Source organism: Chamaea fasciata, unplaced genomic scaffold, assembly GCF_029207755.1.
Source record: "Chamaea fasciata isolate MVZ Bird 193981 ecotype frontalis unplaced genomic scaffold, bChaFas1.0.hap1 SCAF_1, whole genome shotgun sequence".
Classification (NCBI taxonomy): domain Eukaryota; kingdom Metazoa; phylum Chordata; class Aves; order Passeriformes; family Sylviidae; genus Chamaea; species Chamaea fasciata.
The window spans coordinates 21,149,855-21,170,037 of record NW_027094086.1 but is presented as its reverse complement, the minus strand read 5'-3'; the positions used below and the strand labels follow the sequence as shown (position 1 = coordinate 21,170,037).

The 20,183-nt window shown below is 39.9% G+C and overlaps 1 protein-coding gene across 8 annotated transcripts in view; it reads left to right on the top strand.

Moving 5' to 3' along the window:
* GRHL2 (grainyhead like transcription factor 2) overlaps positions 1–20,183 on the top strand; it is a 65,523-nt gene that overhangs the window by 26,320 nt on the left and 19,020 nt on the right. For 3 of the 8 annotated variants that reach the window (XM_066177794.1, XM_066177784.1, XM_066177765.1), the window contains exons 8-12: positions 4,768–4,862; positions 13,253–13,300; positions 13,572–13,730; positions 19,246–19,333; positions 19,420–19,559. In XM_066177794.1, coding sequence (XP_066033891.1) covers positions 4,768–4,862; positions 13,253–13,300; positions 13,572–13,730; positions 19,246–19,333; positions 19,420–19,559 — 530 coding nt within the window. The remainder of the gene's footprint in view (positions 1–4,767; positions 4,863–13,252; positions 13,301–13,571; positions 13,731–19,245; positions 19,334–19,419; positions 19,560–20,183) is intronic. The other 5 variants (XM_066177819.1, XM_066177815.1, XM_066177803.1 and 2 more) reach the window with 3 other exon arrangements.

Below are 20,183 nucleotides of genomic sequence, written 5' to 3'. Positions count from 1 at the left end.
TACCACCTTCTGCAGATGGAAAATCAAGATCTGCACCTCCTCAGCTGTAGCAAAGTATCTGTTCCCTTTATTTTTTCAAAGGATGATCCAGTCTTTGATCCAGCAACAGTTATGTTAGCTAATTGATGTGGAATTGCAGCCTGAGAGTGCAGATGTCATCATTGTGGTGACTGCAAAGGAGTGCAGGATTCCTGCACCCCTAGAGTCTGAGTCTTGTCAGTGTCTGCAGCGAAGGAGAAACAAGCTCTGGTGTGCTATCCTGAGAGACCTGTTTACTGCTCATCCCATCTAAAGTATTTACAAGCCCTTTTCAGCCCCAGCTGTCCTATCTTCATGCTCAGGAGATTCTAAGCAGAGGGAGAACACGTACTTGCTGCCAAGGAGCCTGAAGTTGAAGTCAGTGGCCGTGTCTAGACATCAAGTGCTTCTCCCCTCCCACATGCAGTTTACACATGCAGCCATCTGCACGGATTCCAGTCAAAGGAGTCGGCAAGACCAAAGAAGACAAAGTCTATCTTGTTTTGACCGCCTGAGGGAACCAAACCATTGAATGGCAGGAATGAAAGGGGGCAGAGAGGGGGGCTAAACCAAAGCCACGTTACTTGTCCAGTACATTTGGAGACTTCAGGGAACTGGATGATCAGGGAATCTATCCCCAAGTGATCCTAATCACTGCAGTGCCTGTAGATTTTCAAATGCTGCAGTTTCCACTGAGGCCTGATGTTATTTAAGGTCAAGTGTATTTTGTCAAAGCTGCTCTTCCAGAATCTCCTCTCTGCCTCTTGTCTTATAATTATTATGGCTGAACTGTTTCATTAACTTCTTTCTTTCTTTCCCCCCTTCCCCTCATTTTCTCTTCTTGCCCATTGGGGTACCTAACACAGTAAAACTGCCACCACAGACCAAATGACTTTTATCATGACACATTAAAAGAAGAAATAGGCCACATCACAGCTCTTTCTGAAGGCTGCCTGTTTTTTTGTGCTAGTCCCTACAAGCTTGTGGTGGTAATGCTTATGCCTTTGAAAAGTATGTGCTGAGCAGCTCACTCCACTGTAGTTCCACCGCCCTCTGACTGCACTGCATTTGTGGTGTCCTGGCACATTTCAGTTGCCTTACTCCAATAAGTTATGATATGTATTATTCTCTAAAATAGTGCTCTGCAAAATAAGTGCTGGGCATGTTTACCTGTGTTAAAGTGAATGCCTTTTAATTTTCCATTAATTTGAGGTAAAATAGCTCTGCACTGACTTTTGAGGCACTCTGGTGCATATTCTTTATTTGCACTGCAAATATGAGCAAAGCACAGTGTAGTAAGACTTACTGATACAGCCCTTCTTGTCAGATATAAGAGCTGTAAGAGCATGGTTCACCTCAGTTTTCAGAAAAAAAGACCTAAATGTTGCTCAGTAGTGACTGAAATACAGCCATAGCTCTTACAGTATGGTATTTCTGAAGTACACTTCATTTACTTTGGCACTTGCATTATGGCTAACTGGCTTATTAGGCCATAATGGGTCCCAGTTATTTTTCCCATACAAGTATCAAGCTGTATTTAGCAAAATCTTGTCGTTTTATCATCAAATGATCTAACTGAACAACTTAATCCAAATTTGAAGTTAGCCCTGCTTGAACCAGATAACCCCCAGGGGTCCCTTCCGTGCAAAATTATATTGAATGGCTCTATGAAGATTTCCCTTTCCGTTAAAAATTCAGATCACTGAAGGGGTCCTCTAAACACTAAGTTAATGTCCAAGCCCTATGTAGTTAACAAAGAAGATTAAGTGTCCATAACTCTGCATCACCTGTTCCATAGATGTTACTCTTATTTTAATTTAATGCGTATTTAACATCTGTGAATCCTTTTAAATTGTTTATGAATGCACTTTTAATCTAGAGTATGATGTGGTCCTTAGCAGGCAAAGGATCAAGTTAATTTGGGATGCTTTAGTTCTGGGTTCCAGCTGTTCAGATCTCAGGCAGGCAGGAGGACTATGCTTGTGCTGCTTTCCATAGTGTCAGGGATCTGTCTGTATGCTTTCTGGCCTGTAGTTATACCCTGGACATCAGAGGAAATAGTGGCTTGCTCTTTCACTCCAGACACACAGGGATCACTGCTTTAATTTGTTCTGTGTACTGGCTGGTGCACCTCTTGGGAAGAAGGATGCTTCAATGAATTAGGTGCAGTGACAGGTCTGAACATGTGTTGATGCTAATAAGATATGCATGTACTTACATGTATTCAAATCCTTAATGCTTGAGGAACAAACCTGAGGCTCTGACAGTTATTAAGCAAGAAGGGAGGATATTTTCCAAAATTTAGGCTATGCACTGTAATGTTTTTTTCTGAAAAAGGAGTTAGGTGCATGTTTACTTTTTTTAGGAGGAGTAAGGGGGGCAGGGGGAGAACAGCTGCATTTTCACTGTGCTGTGACTTTGGATCACTAGTTTTTTCTTTTAAAATAACGTCAAATAAAGAATACAATACTTAATTTCAATGGACATTGATTATTTAGAGTAAGTGCAATAATTTGACATACTGGAACAGGTTCAAATATGAAGAGTGGGTGTGGAAGCTTTGTGCTCCGAAGAAACTTGCACTTGTTTGTTTTTTTTTTTTTTTTCAGGATAGTTTGTATTATTTATGTGCACAATACAAACGTATGCAATTACACGTAATGCGTGATTAATGTTTAACATTAAAATTTTGCCATTGTATAATATGAAATTTATGTAACAAAAGAGGAAACAAGTCCTGTGCAGTCATTTTTGCATATTGAACAACTCTGATTTTCTCTTTCTGGTAACTCATAGCAGGAGAAGAGGAAAAGTTGTAGGCACTCTTAACAGCTTTCAAATATTCTGAGGTATAAATGCTTTCTTAATCAACTGGGGATCCTTCTTTAATTGCCTGTAAATTGAGGGGAATAGGATGCACTTTTGCTTTTTAACAGTGTCACATAGACACTCCATGAGATTTATGTATAGCAATTAAAGGAGAGGCATGTGTTGAGAGAAGGGAAGGGTTGGTGGGATGTGAGGTTCTGACAGCCTTTTAAGACAAGAAAACATGTGTCTTTACGAGACATCTTGTTGAAGTCTTTCCAAAGTGCACCTACACAGCACGCCCATATGCAGCAGTCAGTTGCACGAGGCACTTTCTGGTGAATCATAAATTTAAGAGGTGGGTGGATGTGTGCACATGCATATTAAACTACTTATGTGTCTTCTAATTCCTCTCATTTGCATCCCCACACTGAATTTAGATAGTGAAGCCAATGACTTCAGTTAGAAAGGAGATCTGAGTTCAAGGTGAGAATGAAAAGCCTGCCTGCCCTCTCAAACACTTTGTTAATTTGCTACATCACCAAATATCTTGTGCTGTTCCTATGGTATGAATAGTGATTTTTTTTTACTGTATCCAAAATCATTCACATGTCCCAGGGACACAATTTTATTTGCCCAGTGAGATGCCAGAGTTCTTGTGTTTCAAATCAGAGAAAAGTATCCTGATTGCCTGTCTCAAACGTGAAATAATTCTTCTTGCAGCAATGGTTTTTTAAAAATGATTTTAAAGCAGTTATTACCTAGAAGTTATTTTTTAGAGATCAACAGTTTAGGCAAAAGGAATGAATATTGAAACCATTTGTGTGTCTCACAGAATACAAAAACACCCACTTTCTATTACTGATTACAAAGCATGCTTCCGAAGCACAGATTTGGGCAAACTTTAGATCGGGTGTGTAATCTCAGCCCTCTGGCACTGAGTCCAGTTACAACCCTTAGGAAATGTTTGTCCCAGAGAGAGTTATTCCATTCGTGTAAACTATCTGGAAGTTCCTTTAATCAGGCAGATATTACCTGGAACCTCTCTTAATCTGTCATCAAAAAGTTAATGTGTTAAACTGTCCAGCAAAATGAGAGAAAAGCAGTGCTTGTTCTTTTTCAATTATAAAGAAGATTTGGGAGTGGTCTGTTTTACATAGTTTTCTACCCTTATTGTTTTTGGGAGAGGGTTAGTCAAGTTTGAAATCTTCCTCCCTTTTGCTTTTCATTCCTTCCAAAATGCTAGTTTATTGATGATAATAATAGCAGCACGTGGGGAAGAAGTGAGAAGAAGGTACAGATTTTGTAGTCAAACAAATTAAAAATACTTTTTGTTTGTTTGTTTGCTGTTTTAGTAGTGTACATACTTTGGAAAAAGGATCTTTGTGGTTTTGGTTCTTTGTGGAGGATTTTTTGTTGGTTTGGATTTTTGTGGGGTTTTTGATTTTGTTTTTAATAATATATAAATATTAATCCAGCCTCTAGTACAGTAATTCCTGGGAAATGCACACTGATGATTTCCTGCAGTCATAGCTCTTAGACTTTTAGAAAGCTTCTTTCTTCTTTAAGATTTACCATGTTTTTTTCTTAATATCAACGTTTGAACAGTCCCTTTAAATGCTTCAGTAGTTTTCAGTTAATTTTTCAGTTTTGGCCATTCCTTGGCCAAGCTAATGAAGGCACTGACTCATTGCCAATAGTCACACTTACTCCTTTTTGAGAGCCAACAATATTTTGCAAGAACGTTAGCTAGGGATATACTATGCATAAGACTCAGGTTGTATTATATTTCCTCCTTGTGGTTAAGATTATTCATAATTAATCATAATACAAGAGGTCATTTTGATGCACTGGACAGCCCAGCTTAAGAAGCATGTAAGTACTATGAGTTGTAAAACAGAAAGTTCCAATTTTTTCATGACTCTTATTTTTTTCTTCCAGCTGACTACAAGGAAAGTTTTAATACCATTGGGAATATTGAAGAAATTGCATTCAATGCTGTGTCCTTTACTTGGGATGTCAATGAGGAGGCAAAGGTGAGGAAAAGCCATGCAGGTGGCATCACTTTATAAGTACCATCCATACGTAGGCATTGTTCCACTTCCCTCTTTCTGACGAATAAGGGAGCTTGTTGGTACATGCCCAGCCTGAGAAACAATAAAAAGATTTTTTCCTGTTTGCAAAGCCAGGTGTGAGACACAAGCTGAGTGTTTTCTTTCTCTAAATTATCAACTTCCTTTCTACACTATAAGCATCTCCAATAATCAATATTCTGTAAGTTAGACTAGTGTTGGTGCCATTATTTTTTATATTGTTACACAAACTGTCTTTGCAATTGGGAATGAAAGTATTTTTGAGGACTGAGACTTATTTTTTCTTTTTTTTGTTTTTTTTCCTAACGGTCAAGTACCCTCAGGGATGGGGTTGTTCATTCAGGAATGTGACTGTTAAGTGGACATCATAAACCAGGCCATCAGAACACCTTAACTAGTTTCTTACAGATAAGGTTGTACAAAGGCTGTCAGAGTGCTTCAGCTGCATGGACTAGTGTGGGAGAAATGAAAAACTGTCGGTAATTATAAGAAGAAGTTGGCCCCTGGAAAGCAAACAAGGGAAATAGGCTGTGTAAAATGAGTGGGGGTAATGCAGTACTCTTGGGGATGTAGAGTTAATAAACAGCAAACACTGAGCTGGGCAAACTCCTGATACTGTTTTCATGTTGAATACAAAATGTCCAATGTTCAAGTAAAGCTATGAATCTTTCAAATACAGAGACATCTTCATGCACAGTTGCCCACTGCATTTCTAGCAGCATTAGAGAGATTGCATCCTCAGAGTGAGTCCTCAGAACTTGTATTGAATACTGAGTGGTGGCATTAACACTCACTGTCCTGACTCCCTGACTGAAGGTGCTGCCTGTTTACAGTAACAGGGATTTTTATCTCTGATGCGAATCATAAAAGAAAAGACAATAGTTCTGAAAATCACCTAGCTCTTTCAGAAGCAGACCTTGAAAAACAGAATTGTACCTGGCCCAGTTGCTAATGGTGCTGTATTTACTCATGTAGTGATTACATTTCCACCACCCCAGATATTTCCCTATTATGTGTTTCCATTTCAAAATACAGCTGTAGGTTGTCCTCTGCAGTCACAACAGGCAACTGTTTTGTGATCACTGTGCAGGCAAATACCGATTTGGGATCTCCAGCACAAGCACTCTTTCTCAAGGACCTTTACCGAAGCACTACCAGGGCTAGAAACATAGCAGTCTTTCCCAGGGCTGGCAGTTCCCTAAGACATTTGCATTTGCAGCTCCAAATCAGACTTAGCAAGACACCCACGTTGATCTAGGAACAAGGAAGTCACATCCACTAATGTCAGGTATTAACCTCAGACATTTTGTTCTAATCTCACACCATTCACCTGGCTCTTGCCTTGGATGCCAGAACATTAAGAACACAACTTTTGCAATGATCACAGGAAGCAAAACAAGCTAAGATTTTTTTTAAAAGGCACTTACTGGATTAAAAAATTGTTTGGAGTGGAATTTAAGCTGCTTGTATTTCTGCAGGAAATAATTATTAAAATGAAAATTGGCTCATGCATATTTATTTTTGGGGTATTAAATATCTGATCTTTTAGGAGTGTGAACTGTAAATATATTGATAAAAGAGGATTAATAACATGCTTTAGTGTTTGGCTATCAAGCATAAATCAGATTGTTTGTGAAAGCTTATCACCTTGTCTGCACTAAAGTGTTTTCCTCCCCACACACATGTATGTGTACATGTTCGCTCCGGTTGGAAAGTATAATGCAATAACTGGTTGCACTGGGTCTGGGGATTCCCATAGGATGCCCCTGTGGTGTTGGAAAGCTGTGGATTCTGAGGCACATCATGAAGGCTGTTTATTCTCTAGCAATTACCTCATCCATGGGAGATGAAGAATTTCAAGGCATAATTACAGACTCCCTTTTCCTAAGGTTTTTGAATGATGATCTTTCAACTGGCTCCATTGTTTCTGTTCAGTATTGTTTTCCATTTTCACCACAATTTCAAGATTAAAACTTAACCCCCTCAGAGGCACAAAAGCCTTTTTTTCCAAGTCAGACAAAAGTGGCACAGAACAGTTCTTTTCAGGGCCTCTTAGATGGGATGTGATGAAGCACCCTACTGGCCCTGGAAGAAGCAAAGAAAACAAACTTCTTGTTGGAACGCTTCTGGGGAGTGCTGTGGAAAATCAAACAGAAGCAGTAGAAATCACCTAACCAAATATACCTCTCTCTCCAGGGAAACTAAATCCCATGTTTAGAAAACCTATCTTGAGCATCAGATTTCTCTCTTTCCTACTCCACCTGGATGGCAGCTAAATTAAAGCCGTATTTTTCCTCATTTGAAGTCAGACTTCCTCTCACACACAGGCAGAGCAGGCCTTCCCCTTGCAGCCCTTCAGGATGAGGGTATGTGATGAGGCATCCAAGAGAATGGATGTGGCAGCCAGAATCTGCCAGGTACCAGTAAGGGTTAAGGGTTGGTAAGGCAGCTTTTCATGTGGGTCTTAGTGGAATAAACAGGAATCCAGAGGGTACAGATAGAGGCCTCTCTCTGTTGTCCCAGTAATGTCAGTGGAACTGGGCTGTTGGCTCCAGTTCACCATGCTCCGTGTGTCATCTTCCAACTGCTGCTTGGCAGAACAAGTCAATGGAAAGGGAATCTTGTACAGTGCGTGTCAAGATATGGAATAATTGTACTATCGCTTCCTGTGGACTAAGAAAATAGCACCAAACTCAGAAACACCACTCTGCTAGTGTTTCCTCTGCTGTGCCTGGTTGACAGCAGCAGTCCCCTTGCCTTCTGGCAGAGCAGAGTTAGTCCTGGCACATCCTTACTTTTTTCTAGAGCAACATCCTTTTCTGCTGGGTCTGTTATCTCGAGGTCACTTTGGGGGTTGTGATTTGGAGCAGGATCAAGGGAAATGAGGGGAAGGTTCTATAGCCATGTCAAGCTCAGTACTTTCTTAAGACAAAAATGTGCTGTAAGGGAGCAGGGATAGGAAGAGAAGAACAGTTTTGTACAATCCATCTTTGTTTCCCTCCCATATTTAATTCTATTATAAATATGTAACATTTATGGGTAAGGTGATTTGTTGTCTCCCTTTGGTTGAACCCATATGCTTTGTTTGGTATTTTTAAAGGAGTTCTTTAAAAAAAGGTGAGGAAACAAACAACAATTAACAAGAACTGGCTAACTTTTTAACTATCTTTTAAAAATGTCTTTAAAATATGCTAGAAGCTACATAGTTACCTTGCTGCTGCCCTGTAGAAGATATTGCTGTAGCATCTGGCCAGTTGATGAAGTTCTAGTGAAGGCTCTTGAACAGAGCTCAGCTTCATTTCTGATAGACATTCATCTGTCTGTTTGCAGTGTTAGCGCTAACAGAAGTTAGTTTGCAAGAAAGGTGATTAAAGAGGCAGAATTCTCTTTGTTAAAGGACAATATACTTGTCATAAACCTACCTAGCTCCTTGTCTCTGATAGGTATTTGGCTCATTTAAATTTGCTATGATAGTGTTAGTTCTGAAACAATTAATTATATATTTTTATGGAAAGTACTTTTTAGCCTTAAAATCAAATATCTGACTGCAATGAACAGTTGCTAACAAAAAAAGTTGCCTTGAAGAGACAAACAGTTCTCATTGATATCAAGAGATTATAGATTTTTGCTAAGCACTGCAACTTGGACATGCAATAAACAGACATGTTTATGGCTGTGTTATTCAGGCAGGTGCTGGCAGATGAGTGAGATGATTTCAGTGGGTGCAGGAGTTGTGTGCTGAGCAGTTGTTGTGTATACTTGCGTGCAATCACTGTCCTGCTAAATTTAACTGAAATGTAGATCTTTAATCCAAAGTATGCTGAAGCCTCTGGGAATCTTTCCAGCTATTTAATGAGTTTTGGCATAGCTCATACAGTAATAAGCTGTTTTCAAAGAGTGAGTGATTTGCAGGATTAGGTTCTTGGATATTGTGGGCCAAAGTGAGCTCCAGTTCCAGTGGGTACAATAGTAAAATCAAGCTTATAGAGCAGCACTATCTCTAGCAGTAATTTGTATTATGACAATTCATATTTCTTAAACATTGTTAGTGATACTTAGCACAGACTTTGACTAGTACAAGATTTTTTTTTTCTTAGTTGAGAATTTCCTTCTCAAGTTACATCAAATTTAATTTAATTAGGAAGGAAATTATTGTCTACTCTAAAAATGTATAGGTTGAAGGAAAAGATGGTTCATTTTCGGGAGTTAAGAGCAAAAATTATGTAGGATTAGACTTGACAGCTACTTTAATAAACTATGTCTGTTTGTGCAAGTGTGCATATATATATGAGTGTATATATAGATGTGAGACATGCACACACATGTGTATATATTAGAGAAGAGTTAACTTGTGGTAGCACATAATGTTGAAATTCAGTGTATACAAATGGCTTGGTAAGTATGCGTCTGGGATTCAAAGCAAATGGCATTTTTATGTAGTTGCCAGGGTGTGGTGTGGGTTGAGGAAGCTTCAAAAGAGTAGTGTAAACATTTGCTGGAGACATTTGTATTGAAATAAAACAAAGGTCTTACCTTTGTGTGGGATTTATAAGGTAACGGCTGGTAGGAGAAACTATAAACCCACACTTTCTGTGTATAGGAGGAATGACGGGATTGATGTTAGTCATTTGAGAGACAGAGTCATTTAACTCTTTGTTGTTACAGTCTGGAGGGAGGAACCTTTTAAAGCAGGCTTTTAAGAGACCCCACCTGGGTTCTATGTATTGCCAGTATTCGGCAGAGAAATTGCTTTAAGTTTCTTATTTTGTGCTGTAATGCACTCTTCCCTTCCTTCTGCCCTTGGCAGTTTCTGAGACAATGGGAGGCAAAAATGTAAATAGTAATAAAAGGCTTATATTAGAAGTTTTGTAATTGTAGACCTTTAGTGTATAAGCTGAGAGACCACAGCAAGAGACATGTTGGCTGAATTAAATGATAAAAAGGGAAATGCACTTCTGAGCCTTGCTTTCTCCTAAGACAGCTTACTGTGTTTGTGTCTTGTATGTCCCTAATTATGCTGCAGTATTTAACAAACAGCAATTCACATAATAGCAGCTACACCGTGGAGGAGTGCTGTTCCCCAAAAGACAGAGTGCTTTTTCTAGACACGCTCTATAGCAAACAGAAGAGTTGTCGTTATATTAAGCGACTTGTGAAACTTTCTCAGTGCCAAATGTTTCTGCAAATTAGTAATTAATTGCCAATGGCACGCCTGAGCTGGAGACTAGATGGGTGGAACTCTGCCATTAATTGCTCTAATCTGAGATATTCTGACATTTAAAAAAACCAGACATCACTATTATGACAAATGTACAATGTGTTCCAGATATCAAAACATTGCTAAAATCCAGTTTGCACAGGAAAAAAAAGGTTGCATCTGAATTCAGGTACAATCATAGTCACTTTTATTAATATAGTTCTAAGACAAGTGTAGACAGGGCTTGGGAGGAAAACAGTGATTTCTCTTCCTGCTACTGTAATTTCTACTTAAGTCTACATTTGCTGTGTTAATTCTACTATCAAAAGACCACAGCAAAGGAGACCTTAAATGTGGGTATCTTCTAAGAAAAGTAGAGCAGCACTCCTTTTTGTGACTGCCCATGGAGTAGTTTTGCCCCTTGTCTCGTCAGAGTGGGAGTACGTGTGTATTATGGACAGGAGCTGGGAAGGGGGGAAGGTGAGTGTTGAAAGGGCAAAGCAGGTTGTGCTTGGAGAAATGGCTGAAATCTGTGCTGCTTAGAGCATGTCACTGCTTTTAGGAGGTGATTTCTGGTCAGACCAGGGGAGAGAGAAGGAGATTTTTGTCCCTTTCATTGAGCTCAGATGTTTCTCCAGGTCCTCTTCACCATACCAGCATGCTGCACTGGTACAAATCTTAAATCATGCAAACAGAATAAAAGACCCTAAAATAAATAACAGAACCTATGTCTTTCTCCCTTTCCCTCTACACACCCTCATATTTTCCAAATCCAAAAATCTGTGTGGTGCTTTACAGGAAAGCTAATAGACTACTGCATGGAGACAGAAAAAATTCCCCAGTATGAATGATCTGTGTTAATTCAAATCCTTCTGTCTATCTGTGAGGTGCTAATGATATGACAGAAAGTACTACACTTCATGTGCATGAATGTGCAGTCATTGCTCCTCAGAGATCCTGATGTATTACGGTGTCAGGACAAGATATTGAGTCTTACAGCATCTATCTGTTATTCATGCTGAATAATTTGTTATTGCTGTATGGGGACTCTTGAAACCATAAAGTCTGTCTTCCCCAGCCGCTCCTACTCTGCTCTGTGATTGTGGAGGCAGTGAAGAGATGACACAGTGTATGTAGTTGATTAAGGTGGGACAAGATCTTTTTTTGCTTCTCAGCTGAGTGTGCAGCAAGCGTGGGAGATGTACAAACTGCTAGGTAGATGCAAAGCCTGCACGTCTTCTCACGTTTGAACGTACATTTTGGAAAATCCCTGTGCAGAAGTACGGGCTAAAATGTAGGGAGGCCAGATTCACATTTTATCATGTTTAATGCTAGACTTCGTTCCAGTGCTGTGTGTTCACACACACTTTAAACCATTGCCCTGGCACTATAAATGATTCTAAAGGCAAGGGAAAATTCAGGCTGTCATATTTCAAAGGCGTATTCACTGTGTCTACACTTTGGAGCTTGAGGAGATCAACTTGTAATTTGAAACAGAAATAACACTATCAGCATCAAAATCAGAGTTTCACCTAGGGCCTTTCCCTGCCTCCCTCTTTTCTCGCAGTTAAAGTTCAACTATTTCATTTGTAAATGCAGCTCTGTGATACAATCAGAAGCAGAAAGGAGGGACCATTAACTCAGTCAGGCAAACAAGCTGCTCTGGCTCCATCATAAAGACCCTGACTGTAAAGTTAACTTCTGCCAGGAGGGTAAAGTATCCCCCACCAGCCCTGCTGGAGCCCTTCTTTATTCTCAGCTGTCTTAGAGATGTTGCATTCTGGTCACTCACACTGTTAGTTTATTTTCCCTGTTTGTGGAATGGACAGAGTGGAGGGGGGATGTTCTTTATGCTCTTCCTTCAGGAATCCTCACAGACCCCAGGGGTCTGCTGCCCTCTCCTCTGCGCGGTGAGGTGTGCATCAGGTCTCCTTGTTGAGAGACTTGATGCACTTGAGAGGCTAGTTGGAGATCTTTCCTGAATGTCCTTATTCTTCTAGAGCAGGTTTCACATCCCCCTGGTTCAGGAGATATGTACTGCTGGTTTTCTCAGTCCTTTTCCTTGGTTCACCCTTTTGCGGTTTTGTTTTGTTTGGTGTTTTGTTGCTTTTTAAACTGAGGGCAAGTGAAAAGTAAAATCAGGTTAATACACAATTGCCCCAAATTATTATGTAATGCACATATTCCTCACTGGGCTGAAAATTAGATTTTTAATTTACTTTCATCTCTTGAGTTTTATGCACATCATCGCTATCAGTGGTATTTCAGTTCAGAGTGCTTGCTTTACATCAGAATAGTCCTTGGGAGACTTTGGTGGTGGGAAACCCTTCTCCCAGGTCCTTTACAGATGAGACACACCTTGTCCCATGGTGCCAATTGAGTTAAAGTGAGGGAGATAATTAGTAGCTATCAAGTTGTAAGTTTTTATTGTAGAAGGAGAGCAAGAGATGGATTTCTGAAGCTCAGGCAAGCAGGAGACTTGCTAGCTCAGTTGGTTACAGCATGATGTTAACAATGCCAAGGTTATGGGTTCCATCCCTGGTTGGGCCGTTCGCCTTAAGAGCTGGACCCAGTGATGCTTTTGAGTTCCTTCCAGCTCAGAGGATTCTGTGATTCTCTGAATGCAGTGCAGAATTATGTGGCTGCTGTGTATCAAAGAGAACTTCTAAGAAGAGAGGTAGGGAATTCTTCCCAGTTTGAAAGGCAGGGTGAGATGTATCTTTAAAACTGAGGAAAGACAGTGAAAGGCCCTTAAATTGAACACAGGAGTATCTATTGATGGGGTGGAGAAAGCAGTAGTGTTGATAAGAGTGTGAAGAAAATTTCTAAAATAAAAAAAAAAGAGTAGAGTTTGTCTCACTGAATTTGAATGAGCCACCAGATGAACAAGCCATACCTAAGGCAGCTGGAAATGATGAACCAAAATGGTCTGTAGCAACAAATAGTGCAAACATACGGAGCAGGTTTGTAGAGTGGAACAAGTAAGGGCTAAAGACCTGACATCGACATGAGGCACATTTTAGGAGGTTTTATCTCAGATTATCTTTAGTCAGTTCCCGTGAACTACGCAACTGTGAGCAGCTGGAGGATCTGAGGAGTGCTCCTAGAACATATCTTTTTGGTTTGGCTCTTCCAGAAAGAATTCACTTCATGTATTCTGAGCTCTGGTGTGAACCAAAGCACGGTAAGTGGGGACAACCAAATTATTCACTTCAAATGTGAACTTCTGATCCAAACTGAAACATTAATGTATGGCTTTCAAGTTTGTCCTTCTTCCCAGCATGGGAGTGTCTTTGCTGGGCAGAAGTGGAGGATAAATGTGTAAATTGTCAGAGCATGAATCACAGCTGAATTAGAGCATTTTTACTTTTATTTTCCCATTTCTTGTCATGTATTTCCGGAAGTTTAATTATTGTTTTCAGTACATTTTAAAAAGTAATCTCTCTGGCACACAGATTTTCATCACAGTGAATTGCTTGAGCACAGACTTCTCCTCACAAAAAGGAGTGAAAGGGCTTCCTTTGATGATTCAGATCGATACTTACAGCTACAACAACCGCAGCAATAAACCCATCCACCGAGCCTACTGCCAGATCAAGGTTTTTTGTGACAAGGTAAGTGGAAAGCACAGTTACCATGGATGAAGGAGGAATCTTGTCAGGCAGTTTATTGTTGTTGTATTTTAGACCTAATTAAATGCTCTTTCTTTCCTTAAAGAATTGTATTTCATCATAGCATTTAGACCAGCTGTATCACAAATCTAACTGGTTATCATGTAATTATTTTACTGCTCTGCAGAGTTTTTGGTCCTGATTCCTCAGCTTGTGAGCAATAGTTGGACTGTTTAAGGACAGCATGTTATAGGTCATGATTCTGGAATATCAAAAAGTAACAGGAGATGCAAATGCAATGATTTCTATTTGGAAGATCAGTGCTGATCATGGGCTGACATAAGTGGCAGTCTGATGATGTCATCCCTTCTAACTCTTACAGCCAGGATAGGTAGCATGTAAACTTCATGTCAGTTACTCTGACAGAAAAATGCACTTTTTCCTGAGGGTCTGCCAAGCTCTCTTTTATGATGCAGTGGTAAAGAGCAAATTCCAGTGACACAGCTAATGGGTTTCCCCCCTGCTTTGCTTACAAACAGTTATTTTAGAAGCTCTTACATTGCTAGGATTTTCTTATCAAAAGTAAAACACAAAAATATATTAGCCATTCCCATTTTGTAATTCAGTGACTATTTTTTATATGTGTTCACACCCTCGTTAGCAAAATTTTGGTGTTTTTACTGTAGGTATGCTTCTATGTGGAAACTAGTAAGATGTTTCAGCATCCAGACACAGATCATGCCTGAATGAATTAGACTGTGTCATGATCAGCTGTATATTACCAGGTAGAAACAGTTGCTCAGAAATGTCAGTGATGATTCTTTGAAGAGAATGTGACCACTTTTCAGTTTTGTTTAGCATCTACCAGCCAATGACTTTCTCCATGCTGACAAAGATCTTTCATAGGGGAGTTGATGCCTGGATTCTAGTCAAGGTTCAGGGATTCAGGAGCCTACATCTATTTAAGTGACTTGGAAATTTATCCAAATTAGTCTTGCCATCCTACAGGTGGGAATAGAAAGACAAAAAGGCCATGCCCCAGGCAAAACGTAACATTAACTTTTTAATGGAAAGGGTAAGAGTTCAACTGTTTCGGGTCTCTGTGTTGCAGCTCCTTCTCCCTTTTCGGTTCATTCCCTTGTTGCTGTCTTGACAACGAGATCTTAAGGGCTAATCAGTCAGTTGTGTTAGTGGAGGAAAATCTTTGGAAGTAATGAATGTAAATATATGCACTGAGGTCTTCTTGCCGCCAAAATGCTGTGCTGTTAATTGTAACTTCGAATGTCGAATATTCAGAGATTTGAAGCTACAGCTAGATGTTAAAAGCTCAGTAACTATCAAAGTAACAAGTCATTTTCATCAACCTGTTACTGAAGAGCAATTAGAAAATAATTATTTGGAAAAAGGAAGGAAATTCAGAGCACAAGCTCATCAGGGGTGACCTCTAGGTACAACTGGTGGAGATTTTGAATAATACATGTTCATTGCATCTATTGGCTTAATTTGAGCTTCAAATATCCGGACTAGAAAGCAGGAAATGAATGTTGGGTCTATTAAGCAAAACTGTCTTAAAGTAGAAGGAAAGATCACAGGGGTAGTTAAAGTGTTATACACATCAAAAAGGTATTGGAAGTGGGAACTGAAGGGCTCAAGGGTATTGATAATAGGCTATATATCTGTTTAATATAAATGTATACACACATGTAGAACTTTTGAAGTTAATGCGGGTGTGAAAACGACTTGAGCGAATGAAAATTATCAAGGTCAATTCACATGACGGTTTGTGCTAATTGGCACTTGGTAAGAGATGAATTCTTCCTTCTCCCCTAACTTATGCTGTCAGATCTTTACCAACATCCCTTTGTCACAGGGCTTTTGTAAATAAGTAAGTGTTTGGAGAATTTCCACTTGCTGGTGGCACTGGGAGAATTCATCATGCTCAGAGGAAGGTAGCTGGTCTGGCTGGGTATCCTCATCTTTCCAAGGTGTCAAAATAAATCCCTGGCTCTGGTTAAGGTGGTGCTAAATGGTTCATTTTCTCTTGCTAGCCTGTGACTCTCCTTCCAGTGACAGGGCCAAAGCTTGCTGCCTCTTTGGGAAAGGCCATGAAGCTGAGACTTATTTATTGCCTACCTCCTTGTCATGATCAATTAAAGAGGTACTATAGGAACATTAAGAAAAATCCCAGCAAACATTTAATGATCTCTATAAATTCTGAAAGTCTAAACTGCATTGTTATGCCCCCATCTAACAGCCTCAAAGAGAAGCTGATGAGAAAAGAACCTGATTTATTATAATCACCTGGACTAGTGGAACTGCACAGTAAATTCCTCCTGCTTAAGTATGAAATGTTTTTCATTTTGGAACGTGGAAGAAAAATATTTCTGTTCCTGAGATGTTATTACAAATGTTTCTTTCCGCAATGATGGTGCCTCTTTAGGACCAATAAGTGTATTTGCATATTCACTTAGATAAATCACATGTGGAGGTGTCCAGTTTTTAAGAACATTCACTGCCAAATTAGTGTCTTGTAGCTGCAACACAGCATAACTGTTGTGGAAAGAGTTAGCTTTGAAGAAATAAAACTGCATTTAGCTAAGTAGTACATACTATATATATTTTTTAGTATTTATCCTTGATTTTAATATTAGTTTACATATAAACTAGAGAGCAACACCAACTCACATCTGGTATGTGCTTTGTGACATAAATGTATGGAGATAAATGCTGCAAAGGCTGTAAATGTTACTTAACAAATCTAACTTTACCTTACTCCATATTTGTTCTCCAATTTTTGTCCATGTTTGTTTTTCAGTAGGCAATCTTCAAAGCATTTGTTACTGTCCACATCTTCTTTTCTCAGTGCTAATTCTCTTCCCTTGCAGTCTTTTTTATCATGTGCCGATCACTGATGCTGTATTATAAGAATATATAATTTTTATTCCCTAAGTAGGTTGTCAGGGAAACTTGCTACCAGGCCTATTTATATATTGCACGATGCTTTAACCACTGTGTATGAAGGAACTAGGACTTCAGAGTTTGAAGAAACTTGATTTTCTACATGTAATTATTTTTGCTGTAAAGAATCATAACTTGACTTGGCAAATACCATAACATTGAATCAAAATAAAATAAATTAATCCAGTTTTCTTTAATCTGACAAAAATCCATGTTCTTTGACATATATGCAGTTTTTGCATCCTTGTTTTTGGTGTGGAACATCATAGAGAAAATGGACTATCATAGAGAGTATTGACCAACTCTTAATTGCCTATTAATCTTCAGCTATGGAGAGATGAAGGCTAATGTCCATGTGCCTGCCCAATGAGATGTGGAGTGCTTTAGCCTGGAACTAGAAGCAAGTGTACACTTGAGCATCAGAGTGGTGATGGGAGTGGTCCTTATGAGGGCAAGGGCTTTGTCAGGCTGGAGTTAGAATGCAAGACTGAAGTTTATATGAATTGAAGAATTAGGAAGAAAATACTTTGAATCAGATGAAATTTGTAGGCTGCATTTTTTTTAATGACTAGTAGCAGAAATACTCTTTGCATTTATACAAAGCCCAGATATCAATGAAAAAATTAAGAACTCATTTCATTATTTCACTGGCCACAGCATAGTTTATAGTCCCCTTAAGAAGGTTATTTCTTCTGTCCTAAAGAGATGTGCAAACTGTAGTTTATTAGGTATGTGTCAGATGGCTCAGCTGTCAAAACTATGCAGCCGAAAGGCTCTAGTATGCAAAAATCATTTTGTGGTCTCATCTCTGTGATGGTGACGTCCATCCTGTAGGCTTGGCTGACCTGTGCCATGTGGGTTGCTCCAAGATCAGAAGGGCTGGTAGGTAGTTTTGTGGGTATTGCAGTTGCCACATTTGTGAAGTGGCTGTGGCACAAATAAACATTGGTGGATGGAAATGACTGCCCAGCTCAGGGATTGCCTGCACCCCAGAGATCTTGGGGTGTGTTCCCTTGATGAATGAAGAGAAAGTTATGAAGCATCACCAAGTTCATGGTTACAAAGAACATTACAGAACATCAGGAAAACATATACTTTTTATTATGTGTAAAAGGCTGAGTCCTGCTCAGTTTCTGCTTTCCTGAGAGGAAACTCACACTTGCTGCTGTGTATGAAATACTTCGGTGGTTCATCCTGTTCCCTGTGAGCAGCAGAGCAGCAGCACCGAGTGGCAGGTAGGGCTGTGGCCACCTGGCAGAGCCCCTTGTGCAGCACAGCTTTCTCAGAATGTGCTTTTTGCCGAACAGTGGCTGTGACGTGTAATTTTGCTCCTTTTTTAGAAAGAACAGGTGGCCTTAAAGGTTACAAATGTTCCTCAGAAACAATTTTGATAAGTGCACAACTCGGAATCCCTTGGGTCTGCAGTTGAGGTTGGTGAGTGACAACTGGACTGGGACTTGGTCTGGAGGCAGTGTTTCTGTTTGACACATTGATGTTTTCCTAAAGAGCTATTTCTTCCTCCAGCTCTTTCAGTCTCTTGAAATCTACTGATAGATCACAGCCAGGAGTACATCTTTCCTTGCACTCTTTTTATACTTGGTTCATTGACTCATGTGTGAATTTTGCCATCTTGAGTGGATATTTTTTGCTTTCCTTACCTCCCTCCCCTCCCTTTCTATTCAAGAAACTTCTAATTTTAATTTGGAAAAAAAATTCTGTGATCTTGCATGCCAACTGTCTGGGAGCATATGGATCTTCATTACCCTTCACAATGTGATGGGTATTATTTATAAAGTAAATTAGGAGAACTTCAAAGGAGGTGTTGCTGCTTTTTATGTCAATAACAAGTTTTATTTTTTAAACTTGTTGAGAGTGTATTTACATAACAGAAGCCTGTAACTTCCCAGTAGTTCCTCGTGCCTAATAGGGCAGTGCTACATTGCTTTTCTATTTCTGAAGAGCTTCTCCCGGTTTGAAATGTGTGTATTTTTCTGTTAGAACTCTTGCAATGTTGGCAAGGTGTCAGCAGAGCCTTTTTGGACTGTCAGTTCTCAAAGGCTCTGCACAGCTGGCTACTGTGGAGCAATGCCATCCCCAGACAAAGTGGGTGGAGCAGAGTTTAGGGAAGACCTCAGCACAGACATGTAAAATGATAACAATCCTGCAGGTGTTTTATGCTATTACATACACAACATATTTGGCCTAAGCACTCTGTCCGTTGCAGAGACTGGGCTTGGGATGGCTTTTTGCACAAGTTGTGCTGGCATCAGTCCTGCTGAAGACTGCACACTGCCTGTCCTGGCTCCTCCAGGCCAACATGTAGATATGTCCCCCTTTCTGTCTGCAGCCGTGGGAGCTACTGGATATGCCAGCTGAGTTTCAGGCACAGGTAATCCATGCAAAGCCTGGTACCCTCCCAACAGACTGGACAGATCTGTCTTCAATAAAATAACCAGTTTCTCTTCTAGCATTTCTGTGTGTCTGTTTATGTAGTTCCAGGCGCAATACTCACAGTGGTTCTTCTTTGGCTAATACCTGTGAGTTGTCTTTTTTGCATCAGGGAGCAGAAAGGAAAATCCGAGATGAAGAGAGAAAGCAGAACAGGAAGAAAGGCAAAGGCCAGGCATCCCAAGCCTCATGTAATAATGGTGAGTAAAGCGGGCCTTTCTGGTCTGGGGCTAAGTCATGCTTAACATGCCTCCTTTCACAACCCTGTGCTTTGTGATTCACCTAGCAGCTGAAGGGAAGTTGAGTGCACTCCCTCTGCAGAAAAAGAGTGATATCACCTTCTTCAAAACAATGGCTGACCTGGATTCCCAGCCAGTTCTCTTCATACCGGATGTTCACTTTGGAAACCTACAAAGAACTGGACAGGTAGGAAATCATGAGATGAGCAGATGCCCACTTGCCACCTGGCTGCCTCTGCTCTGGGGCAGGTTTTAGGGAAAAAAATCAGTGTTCCTGGGGGCTGCTTGTTTCAGCTCTCATTTTGATAAATGCAGTTTTGGCACATCACTCATAGAAGATCTTACAAGTAAGATGTACCTTTCTCAGTTCTGGGTGCGAAGAAGGAATTTATACTTCTTTGACAACTGACTGGTTTGAGGTTTTTTCAGTTTTGTCATTCTTTTGCTTTTAAATATAAGGTTGATTTGTGACTGAAACACAATCTGGTTTTTAGTGTACTCTTTGGCTTGGTGAAATGAAGTGCCACCTTGTGGTAGCAGAGATCCCCCTCCTTGTCACAACTGAAAACAAAGACCAAGCTCTTTCAGGTGTAGGAAGGTCAAGAGTAGGGTCACTGAACACCCTACCCATTTTCTGTCGGCATCACCTAGAGATCTGGAAATTCCTTGAAAAAAATTTTTCACTCTTCCAAGTAAAACTCCATCATACTAATGTTAATACTCAGTATTTGCAGTTATTATCACTAATAAACATGAGGAAGTGTTTCCTGACTTGACTCTTTTCTACTTTATCGCCTGCTGGGAAGTTGAA